At 43.6% G+C, this 26,545-nt stretch overlaps 1 protein-coding gene across 2 annotated transcripts in view; it reads left to right on the top strand.

Annotated features, from left to right (window-relative positions):
* MAPKBP1 (mitogen-activated protein kinase binding protein 1) overlaps positions 1-26,545 on the top strand; it is a 53,800-nt gene that overhangs the window by 1,701 nt on the left and 25,554 nt on the right. For both annotated transcript variants that reach the window (XM_030318430.2, XM_030318431.2), the window contains exon 2: positions 23,550-23,641. In XM_030318430.2, the coding sequence (XP_030174290.1) occupies positions 23,550-23,641 (92 nt within the window). The remainder of the gene's footprint in view (positions 1-23,549; positions 23,642-26,545) is intronic.

The raw sequence follows: 26,545 nt of genomic DNA, 5'->3' as shown, positions 1-26,545 counted from the left end.
TCTTGGCTTCTTAGGAATGATAACATGCAAGGAGCCTGGTATCTACCAGTAAAACAGACCTCCTGGTTTGTCCTTGAACATTGCCTATCTCATTCGCTCTCTGCCAAGAGCCACATCCCACCCTGCTGCAGAAGTTCCTCAGAGGCCTAGTCCCTTTCCATCCCCTCACTTGTCTGAGTATTGGCTTTATGCTTTCTTCAACTTTGTTGAGCCTCCACAATTTTGGGAATACAAAAGTAGACTAAATTCATTTAATCCCTAAAAGAATCTGGGACTTTGTTCCCACAGGATCAGATTAGACTTTTGTGTCATATTAGCAGCCTATAAACACAGTAGCCTTGTGTGGTGCAGGATTGCTACAGGGAGAGGCATTTGAGACAGCAGCATTTTACTGCCTTGCCTGTATCTCTTCAGAGATGAATAAAGCCAGTGAGGAATGATTTAGAGTGCTAATGTACAACATGGCAGGATTGTGGGAGGACTTAGTTCAGATCTCTGTCCTTTAGCAGAACCTTACTTGGATTTGGTCAGAGGGAGAACGGCTTTCCTGTATGTTTCAGCAGGATGTTTCAATTCAGTTGAAATTGGCTATAAGGTTCCATGGCAATGGAGATAGTGACCTATATTAGGAGTCTAATAGTTCATTGTTCGTATTCTGCAGAGGTAGGAGTATGTGCGTGGAACTTAGACACTGTCTTAGATTTGACAGTGTTCACTCACTTACTATGTTGGATCATTCTTAGTGCTGCAAGCGCTCTTATTCTTGGCTGATAACTTGACAGTGACTACCACTATTAGAGCAATCTTCTCATATCTTTTGACCTCTTTTTCTGGCCAAGAGTGGTATAGGTAGTAGAAATGTATGATGGGAGTTTATTCTTCAGTGTTAATACTTACTATAATTTTGGTCTGGAATCCAGAAGGTACTGTCACCATTCTTTAAAACTTCCCGTATCACTCATCACTAATGCATTCAACAAATGCTTATTGTGTGCCTGTTATGTGTGGAATCAGTGATGAGTAAAATATCCTGGCCATCCAAGAGCTTGTGGCTAGGGGCACTTGCGTGGCTCAGTACCTTAAGGGACCCTTGGTCTCAGCTTAGGTCTTGATCTCAGGGTTGTGAGTTCAAGCCTTGTGTTGGGCTCTGCCCTGGGTGGGAAGCCTGCTTAAAAAAATAATAATTCTAAGAGCTTGTGGCTAGTCAGACAAACAAACAAATAATTACAACATGGCATGTTGAGTGCTTGTCTTAGAAGTAAGCCTAGAGGTGTTAAGGGCAGCACAGGGGAGGGATCAGCTTAGGGCAATTAGGAAAGACTTCAGAGAGCTTGGGATGCTTGAACTGTGAGTCCTGAGGCAAGAGAGGAGGAGAAACTCTCTAGGAAGACAGTGAAAAAGAGAATCCTTGTGGCATCACCATTAAACATCCCTGTCTCAAATAGGAATTCAGTGGTTCCGACTGCTTTAAATGGCTTTGTTTGTCCTAGAGCTGTGAATGAGGGGAATACTTAGCTGAAGTTGAATGACTCTTGAATAGTCTGACAGCAAGAGGGCTTATGTCTCTTTTTTAGCACCCAAAAGTATTTGCTGTCTTTGTGTGCCTAGGACCCTACAGATGCCTGACCACCCCCCACTCCTTATTGAAGACTCTACCTAAGATGACTCTAAAAGCCTGCCCTATAGCAGTCCATCTAGGATCTGATGTATAAAGCTTAGTGAGCTGCTCTAATGTGTGTTGGCTGTGGGTAATCATGGTAGCAGTCAGAAAGCTTGTGATTCACAGATAACTAACTCTGAAATAAAATTTGAAGACCAGAAGACATAGGCCTTTGAGGATGGTTGTAGGGGGCAAAGAAGGTGGTGACAGAGGGCCTTTATGGAGCTCTTACCTCATAGCCTGCTGCTTTGAGTCATATTGTTCCTTCTGTCTAAAGTAGCCTTTTCACCAAATTCTCCACTTACTTTTAGATCCAACTCTATATTTGCTGGAGCCATAGAGCCTTCTCTGAGTAGCCCCGTACCTTGGGACCAATCTCTAATTGTTCTTTTATGTATGTCTTCATTTCTTTCTTTCTTTCTTTCTTTCTTTCTTTCTTTCTTTCTTTCTTTCTGTGAAATTTTAAAATATTTATTTATTTTTGAGAGAGAGAGAGAAACAGAGCCAAGTGGGGGAGGGGCAGAGGAAGGCAGACACAGAATCTGAAGCAGGCTCCAGACTCTGAGCTGTCAGCACAGAGACCCAAGGCAGGGCTTGAACCCATGAACCATGAGATCATGACCTGAGCTGAAGTTGGAGGCTTAACCAGCTAAGCCACCCAGGCACCCCTGTATGTCTTTCTTTTTACTTTTTACTTTTTTTTAATCTTTATTTATTTTTGAGAGAGAGAAAGACAGAGTGTGAGTGGGGGAAGAACAGAGAGAGAGGGAGACACAGAATCCCAAGCAGCCTCCAGACTCTGAACTGTCATCACAGAGCCTGACAGCGGGCCTCAAACTCATGAACTGCCAGCTCATGACGTGAGCCAAAGTCAGATACTTAACCAACTGAGCCACCCAGGTGCCCCTGTGTGCCTTTATTTCTTATGGTCAAGGGCCTTGCTTTTTATTTCTTTCACATCACAATATAGTGTAAGGTATGCAGTAAATACTAAATGAATAAATGAATGAAAAGAATAAATGAATGATGTCAAATATAGTGGGGATAAACATGGAATTCCAGAAGAATAGGAAATAATTAGGAGCAGATTTGTGACCTCTTTAAAGAGAAATTGAAATTAGGAATAATGTTGAAAAAGAAGTAGAGATGTAGCCTATTTAGGAGTGAAGAGCCCAAGTGAGAAGGGGAAGTACATATATGCAGAAGGTAGTGCTCATGAAAAACTTTTTAATTCAGGAGAGACCTAGTTGAAAATATGGCTTAAATATGGTTAGAAGCTTGAAATGAAAGCCAGTAGAAATGGGGGTTGAGAGCTGGGATTTGTATTAAACTTTCTCTAAGGGAAGGAAGTCTCTGCACTGAGATAGAATTGGAGAAGAGTAATTTGAGGTTTTATGCCAGATCTGCTGAGTCTCGATGAAGTGTAACTCAAAGTTATCAGTTGTAAACACCTTTCAGCTTCAAATCCTGTACAGTTGTCAGTTCTGCCTTTCATCTCAGCTGAGGCTGTGTTTTCCTTCAGCATGTGTGTGCTCCGGGGAGCTAGCCCTCCCCCTCTTTTCTTCAAGCTTCCGGAAGATTTTTATGTGGAAGGAGCTGGGTCGTTTTTCTGTTTTAACAAAGGACAGAAATGGAATGAAGCCGAGCAGGCATGATTTCATTGAGAGATACAAAAGGATTGCCTGTGCTGGAGAGCCGTTAGATTTTGAAAAAGTAAGTGAAGAGGTTTTGAAATCCTCCTCCTCCTTAATAGCCATTTATCCAGTCTGGGGTATGTATTATTCCTTTGAAAACAATGGGCAAGATGACTTGGAGCTTTCTTCTAGTTCTCTGTTTTTATGGATACAGCTCTAACGTTTTCTCTGTCTCATTTTTCCCCACAATTTGCTCATGTCTCATTGTATGGTGGAGCCTTTTCATATGTGGCTCTAAGAAGAGTTTGTGTAGGGGATTTTCATGCAAGAGAAAAAACTGGCAATAATCTAATTTTCGCTTTTGCTTAGTGTTTGAGTCCAGGTATTAGTACTAAAACTTTTTTTATTATTAAGTTTATTTATTTATTTTGAGAGAGATAGAGTGTAAGCATGAGCACAAGCATAAACGGGGGAGGGGCAGAGAGACAGGGAGGGAGAGAATCCCAAGCAGGCCCTATGCTGTCCATGCAGAGCCCAACGTGGGGCTTGATCTCATGATCCTGAAATCATGACCTGAACCGAAATCAAAAGTCAGACACTTAACTGACTGAGCCACCCAGGTGCCCCAGTCCTGAGACTCTTTAATCTGCCTCCTTGGTGGTGGGGAAGCATATTCATTTTCAAAGCATTCATGGATCAATGGTTCAAGCTTGATGGCTCTCGACTTAGGAGAGGAGTCAGGACAGCAGTGAGATAGGATATTTGTGCAGCATTTCAAAAATGCATATTCCTGGGCCCCATCCTAGCTATATGGAATCAGAAGCTCTGGGAATAGAGTTTAGTGGTTGTGGATATATTAAGCTCCACCAGAAGTCCACTGCTGGGTTACGAACCCCTGGCTTAAGTGCTAGGACCCTGAAGTCTGTTGGCTTCATACCCAAGTCCTCATTGAGGCTTCTTGAGGGTATAGAAAGCTAGTCCATTAAGTATACTCTTTTCCTTGAATAGTTATCTCCACTGTGTCTTTTAGACGGATTGCTCTGTAAACTATTATGTCAGAGATAGATCTGAGAGAACTGCCCTGTTGTAGGGTCAGATATGAGGAACTGATAATTGCCTTACTAAGACAGATCAGCAGGAATTTCCTCTGTGGGCAGGAATAGGAAACTTTATGATAATATCCCTGAGTCCTGGCCAGTTTTTTATGTCACCATTCCACTACCCACTTCCCTTGGCACTCATAGGAACCCAGAGTTTTTAGTGTTTAATACACACTCCCTGGGCTCCCCACCTACAATTAGATGACAAAGGATAGAGGGCCCCTGTGGGCAGGAGCCCTGCCGCTCACCAGCCTTTGTGAATGACCTTGGGCAACTTCTTGCTGAGTCTTCTGTCACTGATATATTCCTCAAGTAAGGCTTGTAAAGTGTCTTGAGATCCTCAAAACAGGTGGCGTGCAATGAAAAGTGTGAGGTGTTCTCCTGGTTTTGTTCCTTTGATCTCCGCTTCATTTCTCCTTCCGGTGCCTGCAGCTGCCCTCAGCCTTCAAAGTGATTCTCACTGGAGAGAGAGAGGATTCTTCTCTCACCAGCCCAACTCTTCCTTTGCTGTCTAAAATAGCCCAGGCTGTAAGTTGTCTTGCAAAGCCTTCCCTCATCTACTTGGTCTCACTCATTTCAGAGTCTGACGGCACTGCTGCTTTCCTAGTTTCTTTTCCCCCCTCACTTGTAATTTAAGGCAGGTGTCCCCTGTTGGATCAGTTTGAGTCACTGTCTTATTTCCTGCCCATATTTTGAATGTCTTTGGCGCCATTGGGATTTCTCTGCCTTCACTTCTGTCTTCTCTTTGTCACCTGTGTGTTTTCATTTCTTGACTCGTGAGAAAATGTTGGTAGAAATGAGCCATCAGCCTGACTTCTGTGACCTCTCTGTCAACCCCCTGAATCTAAAGTTGGGCTTGTGGCTGTTATCACTGCCCCTTTGTTTGGAAGACAGTCCAGGGCTTGAAATTTGGGACTTTGTTTATTCAAACTAAGCCTCTCTGGGAATGTGGTCTGTTGCATTGTTGTTCTCAGAGTATCTGTTGGTTTTACTCTATGGCTGACTGCAATGTTGGTAAGAAAACAAGCTACAGTGTTTTCAGTAGGATTTGTTGTATTATACATCACATTCCCACTGCTACAAGTTAAGTCTCTCCTCTGGGCTCCGTTGTTTAATGCCGGACAAGGCCAGGTTTTCTGTCAGCTTCCTTTTACAGCACTTGTCAGTAGAGTTGTGCAGTGAGAACCCACCTGCTTGGATGTTTGCTGAATCAAGTCCACATTGTAGGTTTTACCTTAACTTCTGTTACCTCTTAAAATTAAAAGAAAGCTCCGGTAGGGGAGGGCCAGAAATAAAGTGAGTATGACAGACACATTGGGCACTGTGGATCTTTAGGGTTGGTATTTTTGAGTGTTCACATTTCCCACACCTTGGTTTCCTTCTTCCCAACAGTTATATCAGCAAGTTTACAATGCTTCTTAATTGGCTATATCATTTTCCTCTTGTTTTGAAGGGCACTTACAGAAGACTGAGTTCACATCACAGGATGGGTATCTCCTCTTAGACTTCTAGGGAGTAAATTCCACCCCCTCTCATTTTATCACACAGAATGTTTGTAATGCTTTTTGTTGCTTCTCTGGTCTATAAAACAGTGTGTTTTTTTTAGACTAGATTTCTAAGTTTATATACTTTAATCTCTTCCTAAAACTGGAATGAAGCTGAAGATGGTTTCCCTTCCCTGCCCCTGCTTTCGTAGCTGAGATTTAAATTTACTTAAGATCTTGGAACACTTAGTGAAACCACATGGCTGATTTTTTTTTTTTTTTCCACTGTGTCACATTCTCTTTTGGAGGAATCCTGAGAAGGGAGTTTCTTAGGTTCTCCTGGATTTGAACATTGCTTCTCATTCATGCTGAGCGCCCTACAATTTCTAACTTCCCATATGTCTCATCAGGCTTTGAGTTTGATATTCCTTTAGTGGTGCCTCTGCTCATTTCCCCATACACTCAGCTGACCCTGTTAAAGGTGCTGGCACTTCAAAAACAAAACACACTTTAAAAAATTATGAAGGGGGCGCCTGGGTGGCTCGGTCGGTTAAGTGTCCAACTTCAGCTCAGGTCATGATCTCACGGTCCGTGAGTTCAAGCCCCGCGTTGGGCTCTGTGCTGACAGCTCAGAGCCCGGAGCCTGTTTCAGATTCTGTGTCTCCCTCTCTCTATGCCTGTCCCCTGTTCATGCTCTGTCTCTCTCTGTCTCAAAATAAACAAACGTTTAAAAAAAAAATTAAAAAAAGATTATGAAGTATAGCAGATACAGGAAAGTTTGTGAAGTATTATAATATAATATTGTATGTAATTCTAATATAGTCCCCCACGTAATCACCACCCAAAGTCAAGAAATGGAGCACTACCAAGGTGTTGGCAGTTTCTGAGGATGTGATGCTAACAGTGTCATCAAGGTAGGTAAGGGTGGAGATGAGGTTTATGTGTTATGTGGTTAATATGTTTTTTTTTTTTTATTTTTTTTAACGTTTATTTTTGAGACAGAGAGAGACAGAGCATGAATGGGGGGAGGGTCAGAGAGAGAGGGAGACACAGAATCCAAAGCAGGCTCCAGGTTCTGAGCTGTCAGCACAGAGCCTGACGCGGGGCTCGAACTCACAGACCGCGAGATCGTGACCTGAGCCAAAGTCGGACGCTTAACCGACTGAGCCACCCAGGCGCCCCTAATATGATTTTTTAACTTAAATCCCAAGGTCTTGATCTTGACTATGTTTTTGCTTTTCAAGTTTCTTTTTTTTCCCCATCCATTATGAATTTGTGCTATTCAGCATTCTCAGGCAGTGTGCTTACTGGAACCACTTTTTCCAACTTCTGTTGTCAGTGCTTCCTTTCCTTATCTTACTCTCCTAAAATCATACTAGAAATAATAATACTTGTAGTGGTAATAATAACTAACATTTATTGGCTTTTGCTATGTATGTACTGTGCTAAGCCTTCTACATATATTATCTCATTCATGTTTTACATCACCCTACAATAAACACTGTCACTGTCACCATTTTGTAGGTGAGGAAACTGATGCTGAGAGGTTAGGTGGGTAGCTGGTGGTTACATAGCCAGTAGGTGGCGGGACTAGGATTCAGACCTCGGCTATCTTAACTACAAAGCCTACCTTAATCTTTTTTTTTTTTTTTTAATTTCTTTCTTTATATATATTTTTTATGTTTTATTATTTTGAGAGAGAGAGAGCACATGTGCATGAGCGGGGGTGGGGTGGAGAGAGAGAGAGAGAGAGAGAGAGAGAGAGAGAGAGAGACCGAAGCAGACTCCACTCTGCCAGCACCAAGCCCGATGTGAGGCTTGATCCTATAACTGTGAGACCATGACCTGAGCCAAAATCAAGAGTCGGATGCTCAACTGACCGAGCCACCCAGATGCCCAGCCCACACTTAATCTTGATTCTGTGCCTCTCCCAGGGAGTCTTCGTGTGCACAGTGTGACACTGAGCATATAAGTATGCCTAGTATTGCTATAGCCAAGAGTTGCACCCTGCGTTCAGCTTGGAAAAGGGCAGTACCTGAAAAAATACACCTTTCCCCCAACTTTCCCCATAAAAGTTGATATAATGAATTTCTCAGACTGTTGTGGAGTCATCACTTGGTAACCCTCCTTTATACCTCTACATCCTTGCTTTTCTTCTCACCCCAACTCCCGATTTCCACTCCTTGCCTTGTGGTACCATTAGGAACAGTTCAACTTGTGGTTCTGTGGGTACGTGAATGTCAAGTTGACAGGGTGCAGTTTAGTGGCATTAGATGACCTTAAGCTGAAAGTAGTTGCTGCTTCTCTCTGGGGTTGGAGCGAGGTGGGGGAGTGCAGTGGAGACCAACAGATGCCTTGCTTGTTTGGGTGTGTGGGATTCATGGCCCTTGAACCTGTCTTACCCTTAGTTGGCAGTTGATTGTGTAGCTCACACTCCTGATTACTTGCTAGTTCTACCTACCCCAAACCTCTCCTTCTTTTTCTCTGTACTCCACCTATTTGTTATTCTTGTGCCTGTCCCTACTCACAACTGACCGTATCTTTGAAGCTGTGGAGAATCGCTGAGTTGAAATGCCTGTGTTCTATGGGGAAAAAACTGGATCTAAAAATGCCACGTGCCGGAGCCAACCTGGATGATGCCAAATGGAGTTCAGTGAACATGAAAAAGAGCAAAAATGAGGTCATTTGCCCACCTGACTCTGGTTGAAAGGCTCCAAGGTTGCTTAGTTCCTTGAGCAAGTGTCTTGCCTCACCTCATCTCACATTTGTATTATTTTGATTTCTTTTCTCAAATAGGCAGTGAGGATAACATCATGGGTGAAAAAGCACAGGATCTTAATACATGCTTTCCTGCAGCTGCCCCAGTTAGTCTGAGGAGAGGAAGCCCCAAGCCAGGTGGATTGGGTGGAGGGCAGCCCACAGGCAGTTTGTGATCATGGGGGAGGAGCTCAGAGCATGCTCAGAAACTCTGACCCTTGCCACCTCTCAACTGCTGCGTTGGAGAAAAGCAAGCAGCTGCTTGTCAGAACTAAGTATGCAACAGGCAGGCTGTGGGCCTCCCTCTGTTAGTTACCCTGATGCTCATTGGTCAGGTTCTGTTTGGGAAAGCACACAACATCTAAGATTGTTTTCATATGACATATAACCTGTTGCGGACTTTTCTAAACACGTCCTTTCTCCTCATGATGTCCTTCCTTCCCCAGGCTTTTTGCAAAGCCCCCACAGCAGCTGTCTTAGACGCTTTCCCTCATAGCAAACCCAGAACTGGCTAGCGAACATGGTTTCTAAGAGTTAATGTGCAGACAGAGGAGTGGGTAGGGGCAAGAGGCAGTGGTCTTGTTAAAATGCAGATTCAGATTCAGGCCTACCCCGGAACTCTGCAATTTTACCAAGCTCCCAAGTGATGCCCGTGCTGCATTTCCTTGAGCCAGCCATATATTGAGTAGTCAGGCGTGTGTGTGCATGTGTGGGGGAGGGAGCTGGCTTCTCTCTCATTTGTAAAATTAGAATACTGATGGCTTCCTCCTTGGGCTGTTGTGAGGATTAAAGGAGATTTAATGAATGTGAAAGCACATTGTAAGGTCTAAATAAGTTTATAGCTGTTAAGGGGTTGCTAATATTATCAGGGTCCATGGATTTCTAGAATATTAAGGAATTTTTTTCTAATTTTCTGGCAAGATTTTATTCCTTCAAGTTTCCGTTTGTGAGAAGTTCTTTTTTGCAGGTTCAGCCTCTTCTGTTCCAGCATTGAATCATCCTCCCTGTGTAGCTTTTTATTGTGACCTATCCTCAGTACCTTTTTCTTGCCAATATTCTAACTTGTATTAACAATCCTGACCAAAAGGAAGGCTTTGCAAATATTTTTTTTTTATACAAACGACTGTGTAATTTATTATTTCAGGGCTATGAATATGAGTTTTGGGAACTAAAAAAGTCAAACCAGTAAACCACGGGTGGATGGGGATGAAAGTCCTAATTTACCTAATTTACTATGTCTGATGAGAAACCACTGGAGTGATGAGCATATTTTTTAAGAGCAATAGCTTCTCTAAAGATAACTTTTCTTCTTTGGGAGCCAATTCATTTGTATTGAGAAATAATTCAGGAAATGAATTAGTCCTAGAGCTTCCTTTCAGACTAAGAATTCAAAGGCAGAGTGAAAATGTGTTAATTTTATAACCCATTGTTTTAAGTGTCTAATGTAATAAGAGTGAAATATTCTCTTTAATGTTTACTTAAAGAAGATATCCACAAAGATGTGGGGAAACAAGTGCATTCGTACCCTTACACAGTTGGTGAGAGCATACACTGATCCAGCCTTCCTAGAGGGAAGTTTGGTAATATCCATTAAGAGAAGAGTTAATAGATTCATATCTTTTGATCTAGCAGTTAAAATTCTGGGATCTGTTCTAGGGATCTGTTCTATGCAAACATTCATACCACACAAACGTGTATATAACTGCTTTTTTTTTTTTTTGGTGTTATTTACAATAGTGTAATATTTGAAATAATTCAAGTAACCATCAGTAGGGCATTGGGATACATCATAAAATGAAATACCTTCACCTTCTTGAAAAGAGGTCAGTCTATATGTACTGATGTTACTGATGTGAAAGGGTATTCAAGATATATTAAGTGACAAAAAGCAAATTGTATAACTGTCTTTTATGTTAATGACTATTTATATTTTTGTTAAAACATGTATGTTAGTATATGCATAGAAAAATAAGTGAGGCTATAAATACCAAACTGTTGTTAATATTGGTTACCTCAGGGAGGGTTAGTAGATTATGGTGGACATTCACTGTCTGCATTTCTATATTTCTGTAATGTTGGAAATTTTTACAGTGAGTCTGTATTATTTTTGTAAGTAGAAAAAAAACCCAATAAAGATAAAATCCTCTAATTGAAACATGTGTATTTCATATTTAAATCTAAAAATTTAAATTTAAAAATCTATGCTCATTCAAGCACAAAATTATGCACAAATGTGAAAAATATATGTGAAATAATAATAAACTCGGGTTTTTTTAAGTAATAACAGGACATAAAAATGTTTTCTCACAAATTCATCATTAACTTGTTGAATTTGAAATAATCCATTGTTTGTATCTTCCAGAAATATTTCCTTGGTTAGCTTTGGTAAACAAAATATTTTTTAATACTTTCTGAAGTGCATGTGCTTTCTGAGAAGATTTTTCACACAAGAAGTATAGAGAAACATAAGGAAGAAAACAAATTCATAATTTCAACATCCAGAACAACTGCTTATAGCTACATCCATTTCTGAGTATAAAGGACAGGTAAAACTCTTTTAAAATAATAATATTATCACTTTTATTTAAAAAGTTATCTCTGATGTTTTTAGACTTAGTCTTTAATTATAATTTAAGTCAGATTTGTGAAGAGCCATGGCGTGCGTGTATTTACTGAAGTCAAGGACAAAACAGTTTTGTTTGTAATCATTTAAAGCACATGGATTATTCCATTCAGTCCTTCCCCAGTCTTCCTGGAAAGGTATCAAAATCTTGCTTCCTGCTCCACCTTCTAGGGCTGGCTGTGAGAGATGGGGAATTCTCTAGGAGTTTAAAGAACTTACGGGGTAAGATGAATCGAAGACTTTTCACAAATATTTTTAAAGTATTAAAAATAGACTCAACAAATACATAGTAAACACTGTGCGCTGTGCTATAAGCATGGAGTTGTAGATACAGCCTCTGCCTCCCAGGAGACTAGTAGGAGAGAGATGACAGATCCATAAAGAACTTCTGTACAAGGTACTAAGTAGCACATACCATCTGAATGATGCAAATTAAGTGCTTCTGTAAGAGTACCAATGAGGGAGGAATCATCCTGGCCAGGGTGATCATGCAAAGAGTCACAGGGGATGTGATATTTGAGCTGGTCCTTGAAAGGAAGGGTAGGATTTCAGTAGGGGGTGGTGGAAGGGAAGGGCATTCCTGGTAGAATAAGAATGTAAACTAAAGCCCCAAAGCACCTTTCCAGAATAGTGAATAATCCAGATTGACAAATGCACATGATTCATATAGATGTGTAGTAGGAAATAGAAGAAAGGTAGGATCAGTTGACAGAGAGCTGTGGTTGCTAGGCTAAGACATTTATAATTTATTTAGTTGGCAGTAGGAGCCATTGAAAGTTTTTGAGCAGGGGAGGGACATGATCGAAGCTCTGCTATAGAAAGATTATTCTGACAGGTTGAGGGAAGGGAGGACAGGGTCTGCAGTAAGGAAATTGATTAGAAAGCCATTGCTATATATAGGAATGTGGTGCTGAAGGCCTAATCCAGGGTGTTGGCGTTTGGATTGGAAAGGAAGTGAGCGTTTTATAGAGAATAACATGTTGAAGAAACCTTCTTTCTTCCCAGGGGAGTCTCATGGCACAAGTTGGCATGATTACCGGGGTACCAAGAGTTCTCCCCATTCTCCTTTTTGACCCAGATTCCGCATTCACTTCGCACACTTAGTCCAGATAAGGAACAGTTAGTATTTTCCCTGGTTACAAAGTTTGGAAACCATGAGATTAAGAAAACTCAAGCGTGTAGAGTTGGTGAATGAGGAGGGATCAGACCCTTCTTCAGATGGTCAGATTTTTAGTTCACAAAGCGTTGTTTGTGGTTCTGGTCTTGCTGTAGAGAGGACTGACTCTAGAGTGGAAAAAAACTTTTTTCCCTTGTTCTCGTTGCTTAAATTGAGGTACCTTCTATCCTTGCCTTGCTGATAACTGGAAGAGAGAGAGAAGTGCCTGCTCTGTACCAGGCACTGTGTTGTTAAAGCTGCTCTTTGAACTTGGGTGGATGCTGATGGTTTTATTATAATTGAGTGCTTTAGCTAGAGGCCCTGGTTTCCAGAACTCAGATTTGAGGTCTGATGCTGCCCTCACCTTGTCCGCCATTTGCATACGAAATTGGATTCTCCTGCTTCTGATATTGTAATGTCCGTTGCCTGGGAAGTGAGTGTCAGCTGTCCATGTTGACTGTAGGTTCTAGTGCTGGCTGGACATGAGCAAGCTGTGACCAGGTGGGATACTCTGACATTGGAAGACCTCTATTTCTTTTTCTCTGCCACCATTCAGTGAGGAGAGGTCATAACCCATTTTTTAGATCCATTTTGGCTACTGATAAAACACGCTAATTAAAAAAAATTTTTTGATGTTTATTTATTTTTGAGAGAGAGCTCAAGCAGGGGAGGGGCAGAGAGAGGGAAACACAGAATCCAAAGTAGGCTCCAGGCTCCTAGCTGTCAGCACAGAGCCTGACACAGGGTTCAAACTCATGAACCATGAGATCATGACCTGAGCTGAAGTCAGACGCTTAACCGACTGAGCCACCAGGCACCCCAAGACCTGCTAATTTATAGGGATGCCTGGCTGACTTAGTCAGTAAAGCATGCAACTCTCAATCTCGGGTTGTGAATTCAAGCCCCACGTTGGGCATGGAGTCTACTTAAAAAAAAAAAAAAAAAGACTGGCTAGTGTTTTAAAATATGTTAAAGGTAGCAGGAGGCGACCTTATTGCCCTCTGCATCCTGTGCCCTCTGCCTTCTTCCTTGGTTCTCAGACCTGTCCCTGATGCTACCACAAAGGCATGGTGACTTCTCATTTACTCTTTCACAGATTGCACCATTTTGGTGGTTTTGGAGAAACTGAACTTCCTCCTCAGATCACCAAAGTTTCTGGAACCAGGCAGACAGACCTAGATCTAAATCCTGGTTCTTGCACTCACTACTTAACCTGATTCCTTCATCTATAAAATGGAGATAATACTAGTCCTTTATAAAGTTGTCAAGGGTATGAGGTGGCTGGCTGAAGCATGCAACTCTTGATCTTGGAGTCATGAGTTCAAGCCCCATGTTGGGCATAGAGCTTACTTAAAAGAAAAACAAACAAACAAACAAAAACTTGTCAAGGGTATTCAGTGAGATAATCTTGTAAAGTACTTAGCACAGTTCTTCCACAGAGTATACATTCAGTGAAGGATAGCTCTTACAGCTGTAGATCCTGTCTCTGCATAAGACCATTCACACCCCATGGGTCTGGATATTCTTTTATTTTTATGTTTATTTGTTTACTTTGAGCGGGAGTACACGCGTGTGAGCACAAGTGAACACCAGTGGGGGATGGGCAGAGAGGGAGGGAGAGAGAATCCCAAGCAGCCTCTGTGCTGACAGCGGATTGAGCTCACAAACCCGTGTGATCATGTCCTGAGCTGAAATCAAGAGTCAGACACTTAATTGATTGAGCCACCCAAGTGCCTCGGGTCTGGCACTTGTGAAAATACTTGGATCGTTGTTTCCTTCTTAGTCCCAGGAGGGACTGAAATTTGGAAATAAGAAGGCAAAATGCTTTAATTTAAGAGTTCCCTACCTGATTATTAGAGCCCCTTGGAGAGCTTGAATATGCAGATTCTCAAACCCAAGTCTATATCTATTGATTGAGAATCTTGTGGAGGCAAGGGATGGAGATAGGGCAGGATTGATATCTGAAAAAAAAAAAAACCCTGTTAAACCCTATGAGTAATTCTTTTGGTAGGCCAGGGTTGGGAACCTTTGTTCTCTAGTCTTCAGGGGTTTATGACTAGAGGTCACCTCCTCCCAAGCGGTGGCAGATTTACCTTCCTAGAAGCTGAGGCTATTTTAATCCCAGCACCAGAGAATTGGCTCATCTCCAATGAATGCTGAACTCTAAGCTTGGGAGCCTGGTTTTTCTGTCGTATTGGAAGTTATTTGTTTCTGGGAGCGTTTGTGGTACAGACATTGGAACTACAAATCAGCCAGACAGGATAGAGACCAGGAGCAGAGTGAAGAGGCAAGATCTGTTCTACAGTCTTGGAGTGGCCATCGTGTCCCTTCCTGCCTCTGACCAGATGGCACTTTGGACTCTGAAGGAGCAGGAGTGAGTGAGCTTGGGCATGATACCCGCCTCCCCGCCCCCCCTTCCCAGGCTAGTCACTGGGTCTCCGTCCAGCTGGCTAAGTCTCTGCACAAAGCCTGTCGGCCTTGGGCTTCCTCTGTGGCTTTTACATAAGCAGCAATTCTCAGAATCTGGTTGAGAATCTGCTTTGTGAGATTAGAGTGTACTGTGTGGGCAAGAGACAAGCATAGTTATTCTTAACCTGCGGGAAGGGAGGGAAAGGCGGAGAGTGCTCTGCCATGGACAGGTCTGTGACATGCTTGTTTATAGAAACAGCAAGCCCATGGTTTGGCTGGAATGACTTCTAACTCAGGTATTTATAACTTGTATTAGTGGGATTGAGAAGTGGAGAAAGAGAGAAGGAGGAAAAAAGAAATTGGTGGCAACAAAACACGGCAACAAACACAGAGATCGACTTCCTCCCAGTTGCTGGAGTTTCTTTACCAATTTGAGATCAGCTAAATCCTAGATGACCCTGGTCTTTTGTGGCTCTGGCCTCTTAGTTCTCTTTCTTAAGGGAGCAGCTGCTGACTTGCCATCGAAGGCTCCCTGTAGTGGCCTCTCACACTAAGAAAAGAAGAGCAAATCCAAACCAGTCATTAGTTCATGGGCTCAAGCAAGAAGCCCTTCTCTAGCAGTGCCATTGTCTTGGCTCCACAGACTGGATCTTCCATTGACTAGTGCCTCTACTCTAGCTCTTGTGGACTGATCGGATCTAGGGATGAGAGAGAAAGAGAGAGAGTGAGTAGAAAAGCTTAGACGGCCCTGCCCAGGGTTCCTGGGATCACGTGTTTAGAGATTTGGGCCTCTTGGGACTTTGTGTTGTGTGCCACCCGTGTGGCAGATGGCTCTAGAGTCTGGAGAGTCCTTTTTGTGCCTCTTCCACTTCTTTTTGGCACTTCTATCAACTACCCCTCTTTTCTGGGAGCTCTCCCCTTCCCTGGCTTCCTGGGTCTCCTCCTTTCTCTCTAATTGCCTAGCATCCCTACTCTAAAGATAGGTGTTCTCCATGGTTCTGTCCTTAGCCTCTCTCTCCCTTCCCATCTTCTCTTGTACTTTCAGTGATGGTTTTCACCTCCATGTGAGTATTTCTGAGATGCCCATTTCTAGCCCTGATCTCTTTCCCAAGCATTTAATTCCATGTTTATGTTGCTAAAGTGAATGTTTGTGATTCCTGCTAAATATCCCTCAAGTGTCTTAGATTTAGCACGTCTAAAACAGACATCATTGGCTCCCATCCTTCCTCCTTTGTCCAGACCCAGGTCTGCTTTCTGATCCTGGCACCATTTCTTTTCATGTTCCCTATCTCGGAGATTCAGAATTTGAATCTTCTGTCTTCTTCCTTCACAGTTGTGTGGTGGCCATGCTTGCCAATTCTATTTGCTTTATTACTTTTGAATCCATCATGTCTTTTCTGCTCTCACTATCTTCATGCTAGTCTAGATCCTCATTACTTCTCATCTGAGCTATTGTAACAGCCTTCTAATTGGGCTCCCTGCCTGTATTGTCTCATATACATCATCACCAAAACATAGCTTTGATTGTGTCTCCAGCTTGATACCCTTCAGTGGCTTCCCAGAGCCTACAGATAACCCCACTTAGTTTGGCATTCAAGGCCTTTCCTGGTCTGGTTACAGTCTACCTCTCCTGACTTACTCTCCTAACACGATCTGCTTTCATCATTGCTCACCTGCTCTGTTATTTCCTTCTGCCAAACTTTCGTTCATGCAGCTTCTTCTACTGAGAATTCCTTCTCTCTGTATTTCCACCTGTCAAGATCCTACCCTCACAGCAAGCAAGGCCATGGTCAAATACCATCTCACCCTCCAAGAAAGCTTCCTTGTTTCCCTTCCCTGATCCTGTTCAGAAATCATTTCTTTTCCTCCTGTTTGAGCACTTTATATAAATCTTTCTTATGACCCTTATCACATACCAGATTGTTTTATATTTTCCCTAATGGATTTTGAGAGTAGAGGGTAGAAGCTATGTATTCTTCATCTTAGCATCTCCCATAACATCCTCGTAATTTTCAAACTTTTTTGAGAATGACCCACATTAAGAAATACATTTTTTTTTTAAAGAGAGAGAGAGCGTGTGCACAAGCAGGGGAGAGAAACAGAGAGGGGGAGAGAGAATGTTAAGCAGGCTCCATGCTCAACATGGAGGCCGACGGTCATGACCTGGCCAAAATCATGAGTCTGACGCTCAACCGACTGAACTACCCAGGCGCCCCAAGAAATACATTTTATATTGTGACCCAGAACACACACATCCCTAAACAAAAGGTTCATGATCAATACTTGCCCTTACTACATGCCATGGGATCTATTTTGTGTTCTGTTCTGTTTATTCATTATGCACTAAATCAGTCAATTTCGAGTCTCATTAATAAGCTGCAATCTGCACATTGGAAAATTTTATTCTATCTAGTATGAGTGACTGCCCTGTCTATTGCCTTTGAGCCACCTGTTTTTTCCATCTACTTTAATGAGAGCCAGAAGAGCACTTAAACAGTTGGCTTTAGGCTTTCCTTCTCTCTTGGGAATAGGCTATTATGAAGTTATCCCTTTATCTCATTAAGTTGAGGGATAATTTTGCTTTCCTTTTTTCTCTCAGGAGGATACAATACTGCCCTGCCTAGTACATGCTGGGAGTGGTGGGCATTCAAGCCCTCCTTTGCAGTATGTCTCTAGTAATTCTGCCTTCCTGCACCCTCACTTCTGGGGACAGATGACACCCTGTCTCAGGTTGGTGTAGGCTTTCCTCCATCTCAACACTCTCTACCTGCTAAAGCAGAGGCTGGGTCGCATCTTGAGTATTTTCTCTGCTTCTAGGCTATGTTTTGCATGTGGAGGAGATCACTGTAGATTATGATGTGGGTGCTCTCTTCTGAGTTTTTACTTGTGCATGAAGCAATATTCCTAGAACTGTGTGGCTGTGTGAGGGTACCAGCTGCCTGGAGCAGTTGTATCCCAAGTCACTGGACATAATCAGTTACCTGGACTGGTGTGTCTTTTGGGCTGTGTTTCACTGGCATTTGGGCTGTGAGGGTTTATAGCTGAATTTTCTGTTAGAACTTTAGGCCCCACCCCAGACTTTGAGGATAGCTATTTTCTCATAGGACCTCTTCCTTGCCTCTGTTTCTGAAGTGATGCTGAGGCCGCAACTCTCACACCAGTGAGCTTGCTTCCTTACGTGGAAGAATGCTATAGTGTTCACGAGGGACTAGGTCACTGGTTCTTAAAGTATGGTCTGAGAATCCCTGGCGTCCCCTTTTAGGGGATCTATGGGATTCCCCCCCTTTTCCAGTTACATATTCAAATGAGGCCAGATTTTCTTCATCTTCACCTAGAATAGCATATCACAACAGATTGAATGCAGATGTAGATAGGAGAATCTAGCTGTTTACTATTAAACCAGACATTAAAGAGATTTGCAAAAATGTTAAATAATGCCACTCTTCTCACTGAATTTTTTTCTTGTTTTGGAAAACAGTGTTTTTTATTTTTTTTTAACTTTCGTTTTTGAGACACAGAGAGAGACAGAGCACAAGTGGGGAAGGGGCAGGGAGAGGGAGACACAGAATCAGAAGCAGGCTCCAGGCTGTGAGCTGTCAGCACAGAGCCCGCTGTGGGGCTCAAGCTCATGAACTGTGAGATCGTGATCTGAGCCGAAGTTGGATGCTTAACCAACTGAGCCACCCAGGCTCCCTGAAAATAGTGTTATTTTTTTTTTAACTTTTTTTTTAACGTTTATTAATTTTTGAGACAGAGAGAGACAGAGCATGAACGGGGGAGGGGCAGAGAGAGAGGGAGACATAGAATCGGAAGCAGGCTTCTGGCTCTGAGCCATCTACCCAGAGCCCGATGCGGGTCTCGAACTCACGGACCGCGAGATCGTGACCTGAGCCGAAGTCGGACGCCCAACCGACTGAGCCACCCAGGCGCCCCAATAGTGTTATTTTTAATAAGCATATTAACATGTATGGATTTATTATTTTAAAATGAGTTAACAAATATTTTAAAATATTTTCATTATAATTTCTAATATACTGATACAAACAAAAGCTCTTTGGGCTCCTTGATAGTTTCTAAGAGTATAAAGAAACCAAAGAGTGTATGAGACCAAAAAGTATGAAAATTGCCAGGCTATGTCATGCTGTGGTAACAAAATCACCTCAAAAATCTCCCTGACTTAACAGATAGCTCATTTCTTGCTCATGCTCGTATTCAGTGTGTATCAGCACAGGGGCTTTGTTCATTAAAGTTACTCAGGGCCCTAGGCTGAGGGGGCCCTAGCCTATCACCTGCTGCCATGCTTAGCAGTCAGGAGAAGGGATACACACAGTAGTTCTTGAAAGCTTCCCCTGGAAGCGGCATGTCAGAGCATTGTAAAAGTGTGCAGTCTTGGAAGCACTTAAGTGAGAAACCTAAATCAAACAAAAACTCATATTCTTGAGTTCTTTGTACCCTCTCCCCCAACATTGTTGGGTAAGTGTCAAAACACCATTGCTTAAGGATAAGGAGAAAAGTCAAGGGTGTGAATTATAGAATGATGTTGCTCATGAGGTACTGAACCCCATGCCACATCCTAGACCCTATCTTTTCTCTCTTTTTAACATTTACTATGTGGGGCACCTGGGTGGCTCAGTTGGCTGAGCGTCCAACTTCGGCTCAGATCATGATCTCGTGGTTCGTAGGTTTCAGCCCTGTGTCAAGCTCTGTGCTGACAGCTCAGAGCCTGGGGTCTGCTTCAGATTCTGTGTCTCCCTCTCTCTCTGCCATGCCCCCCTTCACACTCTAGCGCTCTCTCTCTCTCTCTCTCAAACAAACAAAAATGAATAAACATAAAAGACTCCTTAAAAAAATTTACTATGCAATATTTAAGACATATAATAAAGACATATGGAATCATAGAATGAACGTGTGCCCACCATCAGCTTAAGAAATGAAATACCTGTACCATTAAGCTCCCTTTGTGCTCATCCTCATCTGCATAGTAAGACAGACGGTAAGTATGTGGACAGAAATATAATCAGTGTTGGGTCTGTACCTGAATCTAAGTGCTATGAAGAAGATAAAACAGGGTAAGTTAGGTATAGAGTGATAACAGTAAAGCTAGTTTGGAAAGTCTTTTCCTACGAGGAGACCTTTGAGCAAAGACCTGCGTGAATTAGCTGTGTGAATAGCCAAGCAAGGGAAGAACATTTTAATTGAGGGAATAGTATATGCAGAACCTGAAGCTAGAATCTGCTTGAGGTGCTTCAGGCAGCCAGGGTGGCTGAGGTGGAGGAAGAGGGGGAGGGTGAAGGAAACGCAGTCAGACAGGGAGCCAGAGGCCAGATGATTCAGGGTCTTATAAACAGGGTAAAAGTATTTGAATTTGAACTTAAGGATGAGAAGCCCATGGGCTTTGAGCTGAGTAATGACGTGATCTCATATATTTTAAAAGAATCTCTGTGGCCTGCCATATTGAGAAAAAGACTCTGGGAGGCAAGGCCTGAAGCGGAGAAAATAAGTGGGAATTATAGCCGTAGCCCAAGTGAGAGATAACAGTGACCTGAACTTAGTGGTGTCTTGTTGAATGTTTATAGCCTCTCTGAGGGGACAAAAAAGAGCCCTGGTTTGTAAATTTGCTGATTTTCATGGTGTAAGTACTCCCGCTGTGTTGATTTCAAGCTGTCAACGTGCTGTCACTGAAAGAGGAGGTGGGAAAGGAAGTGCACCGTCAGCTGTCGTGAGCCAGTGGAAGCTGGCTTGAACTTGGGTGTGGTTAGCTGGTGGTATGTTTGCAGGGGGCGCTCAGGTCTGTCATTTGTTATGGTAGAAGGGAGCTGCGCCACCTTTTTGGAAGGAGAGGATATGGAGGTTATGACGGGGAGACAGTCCATTTATAATTTCCGTTGTGCTGGGCCTTTTAAAATAAGCCTAGATGTTGGAGGCCCTGCAGGAGCCTTGGACTCTCTGAAATCCTTTGAAAGTGGAGTTCAGCCCAAAACCTCCCTGCAAACAGGAAGCTGGTTTGAGTTAGAACATAAAATAAAAACCAGCTGATGCCCCTGAATGTTTTTCCCCTGCTCCTCCCACTCCACAGAGCCAAAGGAAACTGCCTTTTTGTTTTTGGATAGTTGTTCAGAAAGTCAGAAAAAGCCAAAAACCATAAATCCTTTGAAAACAAGCCAACTTTTGAGCCCAGGCAAACTCCTGCGCATGGGGTTTCCTAGCCCGGATGTCTGTCCCACTGCCAGGAGTCCTAGGAGGAAAGTGCGTGAGGAACACAAAGTTGCCAGAGATCAGAGCCTGGAGCCCAGGCCCAGCGGGAAAAGATGGTCTGTAGCAGGTTTCTCCAACTGGAGCTTCCAGCCCATTTGTAGGTCATGAAATCAATAAAGTGGGCCATGACCAGAATAATTTTGTAATGAAATAGAGTGTAATAGAAAATAAAGTATATCACATGCAATAAGAGTAAGTATTATTTTGTGAAACTTTGATTTTATTTTTATGCACATGCACACATGTACGTGTATCTATATACTGGGCCATAACATAAACTGTCTTTCTTACTGTGGCTTGTGGCCAAAAAATATTTGACCAACACTGGTCTTAAAGGTGTGAGTAACTTACATCTCCTTCCTGCTTTAGCTTGCTGTTGAAAAGTCCAAGCTAGTTTCAGAATGAATCTTCTGTGGAGCTGGATCATCTGCCCACAAAACACCTACCCAAATTCCTGTCAGAGGGAAGGAAAGCTGAGAATCAACGACTGGTCTGATTCTTTGGGACCAAAGCTGAGGCATAAAGGAGGGATTGATGCAAATTTGGATCCAAAGGACTTGCCTAAAATGATTCACTGGAAGAGAATAGAAGTTGAGCAGCCTTTTAGCTCACTGCGCTTGATTCTGCTGACCTTTTCCATTTTTGTGGGTAATGCTAGCCTTGGGTTCCTCTCTCTCTTCTCTTCTCTCTCTCGTAGGCAGTTGGTACAGCAGGGATGTTTCTGAGAACCCCTCCTTCTGGGTTAGCTGGAGGCACAGTGCCAGGATGGGGAGTGGTGCCCTGAACTGAGTGTCCCCTGGACTTCCCCAGGGGTATTTGTGCTCTCCAGTCAGTCTGCCTGCTGCTCAGGCCGTTCAGAAAGGTGACTGGGTGCCAGGGCATCATGAAGCTGAGAAAAAGTGAGGAAGGAGGCATAAGGTAGGGCGAATGACCAAGAACACAGAGAGTAGGGGACAGTTAATTTATCCCACACTAGGTTTAGTGCTTCAGGTAGGCCCATGGTAACTGACAAGTCTGGTGCTTGGCAGGTGGCTGTGGGTTGGTATAGTGCCCTGGGAATAAACTGCCTCTTTCGGTGAGTAGACATGTATTGGAATTGCTGGTCCACATCCCCAGGAAGCACAGAAGACTCTTGGGGACCTTCCTGGGGAATAGGCTTTAACTATAATGTCCTAGGAGATTTATTTTGGTCTTTGGCCACCATAGGGGATTTCTTTCCAACTAATTCAAACTAAAATGGTCCCTGGAGATAAGAATTTATACCATCCCTCTAGAAGGATTTTGAATTCTCCAGCTGAGACGATAAGAGAGGAGGAGAGATCCTAAAGCCACCTAATTGATTCTGGGTTTCCCCTCTCTAGAAACTGCCCTGGACTAGGAGTAGACCACCCTGCTACAGACATAAACACCTCTGACGTGTTTCTGGTTCACACCACCTAAGGTCTCCGAGACTCGTAGCAGAGCACAGTCTAGCCTGTTTACATGACCTTTCTGCATTCAGATGCCTACCTCTTTGAGTCGATGGAGAGACCAAGGACATGTCTGGGGAGGGCCAGTGCAGCGAGTCCAGACTGTACTAGAGGGTACTGGACCTGGAGTGACAAGCAAGATGTGAGGTGGGGTGAGAAGAGGCTCCAGGGCAGCCTGAATCTCCCATGGGATCATCTAGCAGAAAGGCCAGTGAACTAATTGAGGTTAGTCCAGTGTGTGCCCCGGGGCTGTAGCCAGTGTAGGGTAACAGTATGGATGGTGAGAGTGATTGTGAATGTCCCATGTGGCCATGTCCTATCAGAATCTCTGAGCACTTTACACATATATCCCTTGCATCTCTGTGGGAGTTGTGGCTTAATAATAATAATTAGAGCACTCTGAACATCTGTGCTTTGTAAAACACAGCATTAAGCCATGTTTCTGTCTCTCAGGCACATAGTCTGAATGAACTGGCAGATGTTGGTGGGGGGAGGTGCAGTTCTCTGATGGAGGGGAAGAACACGATGGGATGCAAAGATCAGGGATCTTATGAGTCACCTAATTGCTACCTAACATTCCTCTGACTCTTGGTGGATCAGAGTAGCCTTTCTTTCATGCCTGCCAAGGCACAAAGATTAGTAACCTCCTCTGAATCTCATAGACAGAAGAGGCCAGTGTGGGGACCCAAGGCTTCATCTTGTAAATGGAGCCTTCATGGATTGGGGGAGTGCTTGTTCCTCTGTGACCATGAGCTGAGCTTTCGCACTTCATTTTCTTTCCCATGGTCCCCACAGAGTGAGCCCTCTTAAAAGCCTTCGGTACACACTGGCTGTTCCCCATGTGATCAAGGGGCCTGTGGCCAGACCAGAACCTGGAGAAGTCAGTGGCCCCATTCTCTTGAAGAAAGCAGTTGGCATTTGCTGGACGGTCGTGGGTACCTTCAGTACCTCCTTCCCAACTTGGCTCTGTCCATGTGTCACTTCTCTGTCTTGCTCTAACAGGTGACCTTGGAGAAGGTGCTTGGAATAACAGTGTCTGGAGGCAGAGGACTTGCCTGCGATCCCCGATCCGGTTTAGTTGCCTACCCAGCTGGGTAAGTAAGTGCATTGGAAGAAGTCTTATTGCATGGGAGTTTAAAGCCCTGCTAATAAACCAGTGAGGGTGGGCAGGGGTTTTTGGTATCTTTTGGGAGACGTGTCCTGGTTTACTGTTTTGGTACCATTTTTGTAAAGGAGTTACAGGGCCAGGTAAAGGCTCTCTTTTGAATGTTGTCCTTGTTGCCATCCTGTCGTGCTTTTTGGCCATCCACCCACACATACAGAGTCACACTTTATCTCACACGCAGTTCCCAACACCATTTTTAATATCTACCTTCTGGTCACCTTTGAAAACACCTTTATTGAGTTGTAATGTACCACACAATTTGCTCATTTAAAGCGTAAAATTCAGTGTTTTTTTTTTTTTTTTTTAGCATATCTACAGAGTTGTGCAACCATCACCACAGTCCATTTTAGAATACTTTCATCACCCCAAAAAGACTACATACTCATTAACAGTCACTCTCCATTTACCCCCAAGACCTGCAGTCCTAAACAACCGCTAATCTACTTTGAGTCTGTATAGATTTACCTGTTCTGGATATTTCATATAAGTGGAATCATTCCATATAAGTAGAATAGTTGGCTTTGTGTGACTTTTTTAACTTAGCATAATGTTTTTAATGTTCATACATGTCATGGTAGGTATCAGTACTTTGTCTTTTTATGGCCGAATAACATTCCATTGAATGGATGTCCCACATTTTTTCTGTTCATCAGTTGATGGGCACTTGGGTTGTTTTGACTTTCTGGCTATTTTATGAAAAGTACTGCTTTGAACATTTGCCCATTCTCATCACTTTGAGAGATGTCAGTGCCATGGGAGAGTGGTAGGGTTCGGGCCTCCTGGGTGACTCATTTGGTTAAGCATCCAACTTTGGCTCAGGTCATGATTTCATGGCTCATGAGTTCGAGCCCCACATCGGGCTCTGTGCTATCAGCGTAGAGCCTGCTTCAGATCCTCTGCCCCCCTTCTCTCTCTCTCTGCCCCACCCCTGCCTGCACTCTCTCTCTCTCTCAAAAAGAAATAAACATTAAAAAAAAAAAAAAAAAGGAAGAAATAAAGGTGGAGTTTTGGGGCTGGTGTTCTTTCCCTTGCCACCTTTTTACTCCTCTGCTCCTGCAGATGGGAACCCCCCAGCCATAGTTTCTTTAGGCTTTTGCAGAAGTGTTTCTTTTGGAGGCTTGGCAACTTTGCTGCTTCTGGGTCTCTCTGTCAACCCCTGTTCCTTCCAGCAAGGCGTGGGAGCACAAAAATGGGAAGGCCACACTGGTCTCCCTTTCTTCCCCCACTGTCAGCTTGGGAGTGCCAAGTTTCCCAGTGTGATTTCCACAGCAACTCTTGTAGTTTTTGTACCAGTATGTGATTTTCTTAGTTTTATCATCTCATCCAAAATCTACTTTTATCAAGAACTTATTCTGGGGGCGCCTGGGGGGCTCAGCCAGTTAAGTATCCAACTTTGGCTCAGGTCATGATCTCATGGTTTGTGAGTTCAAGCCCTGTGTCAGGCTCTGCGCTGACAGCACAGAGCCTGGAGGCTGCTTCGGATTCTGTGTCTCCCTCTCTCTCTGCCCCTCTCTAGCTCACACTCTGTCTCTGTCTCTCTCTCATAAATAAATAAACAGTAAAAAAAAAAAAAAAAAAAAAGGAAAAAAAATTTATTCTGTGCTAGGCACTTTGTTAAGCACTTTGCAAGGAATGATTTTATTTATTTATTAAAAAAAATTTTTTTTTCAATGTTTATTTATTTTTGGGACAGAGAGAGACAGAGCATGAACGGGGGAGGGGCAGAGAGAGAGGGAGACACAGAATCGGAAACAGGTTCCAGGCTCTGAGCCATCAGCCCAGAGCCTGATGCGGGGCTCGAACTCCCGGACCGCGAGATCGTGACCTGGCTGAAGTCGGACGCTTAACCGACTGCGCCACCCAGGCGCCCCAGAAATGATTTTATTTAATACTTAGAGCAACCCTGTAAAGTTGATACTGTTATCCCATTTAGAGAAGGAAACTAAGATACAGAGATGTTAAGCACTTTGCTCAAGGTCACACAGCTAGTGAGTGTCTGTATTGGGATTTCAACCCAAGTAGTCTGACTACAGAGCTCTTAATCTTAAAATGGCATGGGGTGGGGGAAGATCTGACTTTCTGCTTATTTTTAAAGGTTGCTTTTTGTGTAGCCGTCTGCCTGCCGTACGAATGAGAAGAGCCCAATTTATGGGCATCTCAGTCTGTGCCAGGGAAACTTCTGTCCCTGAGTCCTCAGACCAGTGTCTCTCCTGAGTGGCCCTTTGGCATTTGATGTATGCAGTGAGGGTGCTGTGGGAGCTACACTGGCTTTACTCTGTAGAGGCTGAGCTGGCCTTCTTCTCCCTGACCAGAAGCAAGTTGATGAATGACCTCAGTTGCTGCCTACCCTGTGCAGCCTGCCTCAGGGGGATTCCACCCATGACTGCCCCTGCCTGGGAAAGCCGGGTTCCTTCTTATTGGAGATGGGGCTGGGGCTGGATGTGAGGTAGGCAGGAAAGACCTGGGCTGTTGCTTGGTACGTGCTGAGCCTCACGTGCCTGCCCTAGGGATTGTGGACGCCTGCTCCCCACCTCTTTCTCCCATGCCCCTGTCTCCAGGCCTGGTGCCTTTAAGGATGTGTGCTTCTGTTTGTGGGCAGGTCCCAGCCTGGCACGTGTGCCTGGCAGTCATTAGCCTTCCAGGTGGTGTATAGAAGCTTCCCTTCTGTGACATCTAGTAGGTTCCCTCAGTGTGCTTGGCTTGGGCCAGCCCTGGGCAGTGAGTGCCATGATCTACTCCCTGACCTTCTACATTCCTAGAACTTCAAGTTCTCCTTTTGTAAATGGCGTCTTTTTGAATGTTTTCATTTTGCTGTGGGCTAGAGCTCCCTGTT

This window comes from Lynx canadensis, chromosome B3 (genome assembly GCF_007474595.2).
Source record: "Lynx canadensis isolate LIC74 chromosome B3, mLynCan4.pri.v2, whole genome shotgun sequence".
Taxonomy (NCBI): domain Eukaryota; kingdom Metazoa; phylum Chordata; class Mammalia; order Carnivora; family Felidae; genus Lynx; species Lynx canadensis.
Note: the sequence above shows the minus strand (reverse complement) of the source record. Positions and strands in the feature narration are given on the sequence as shown.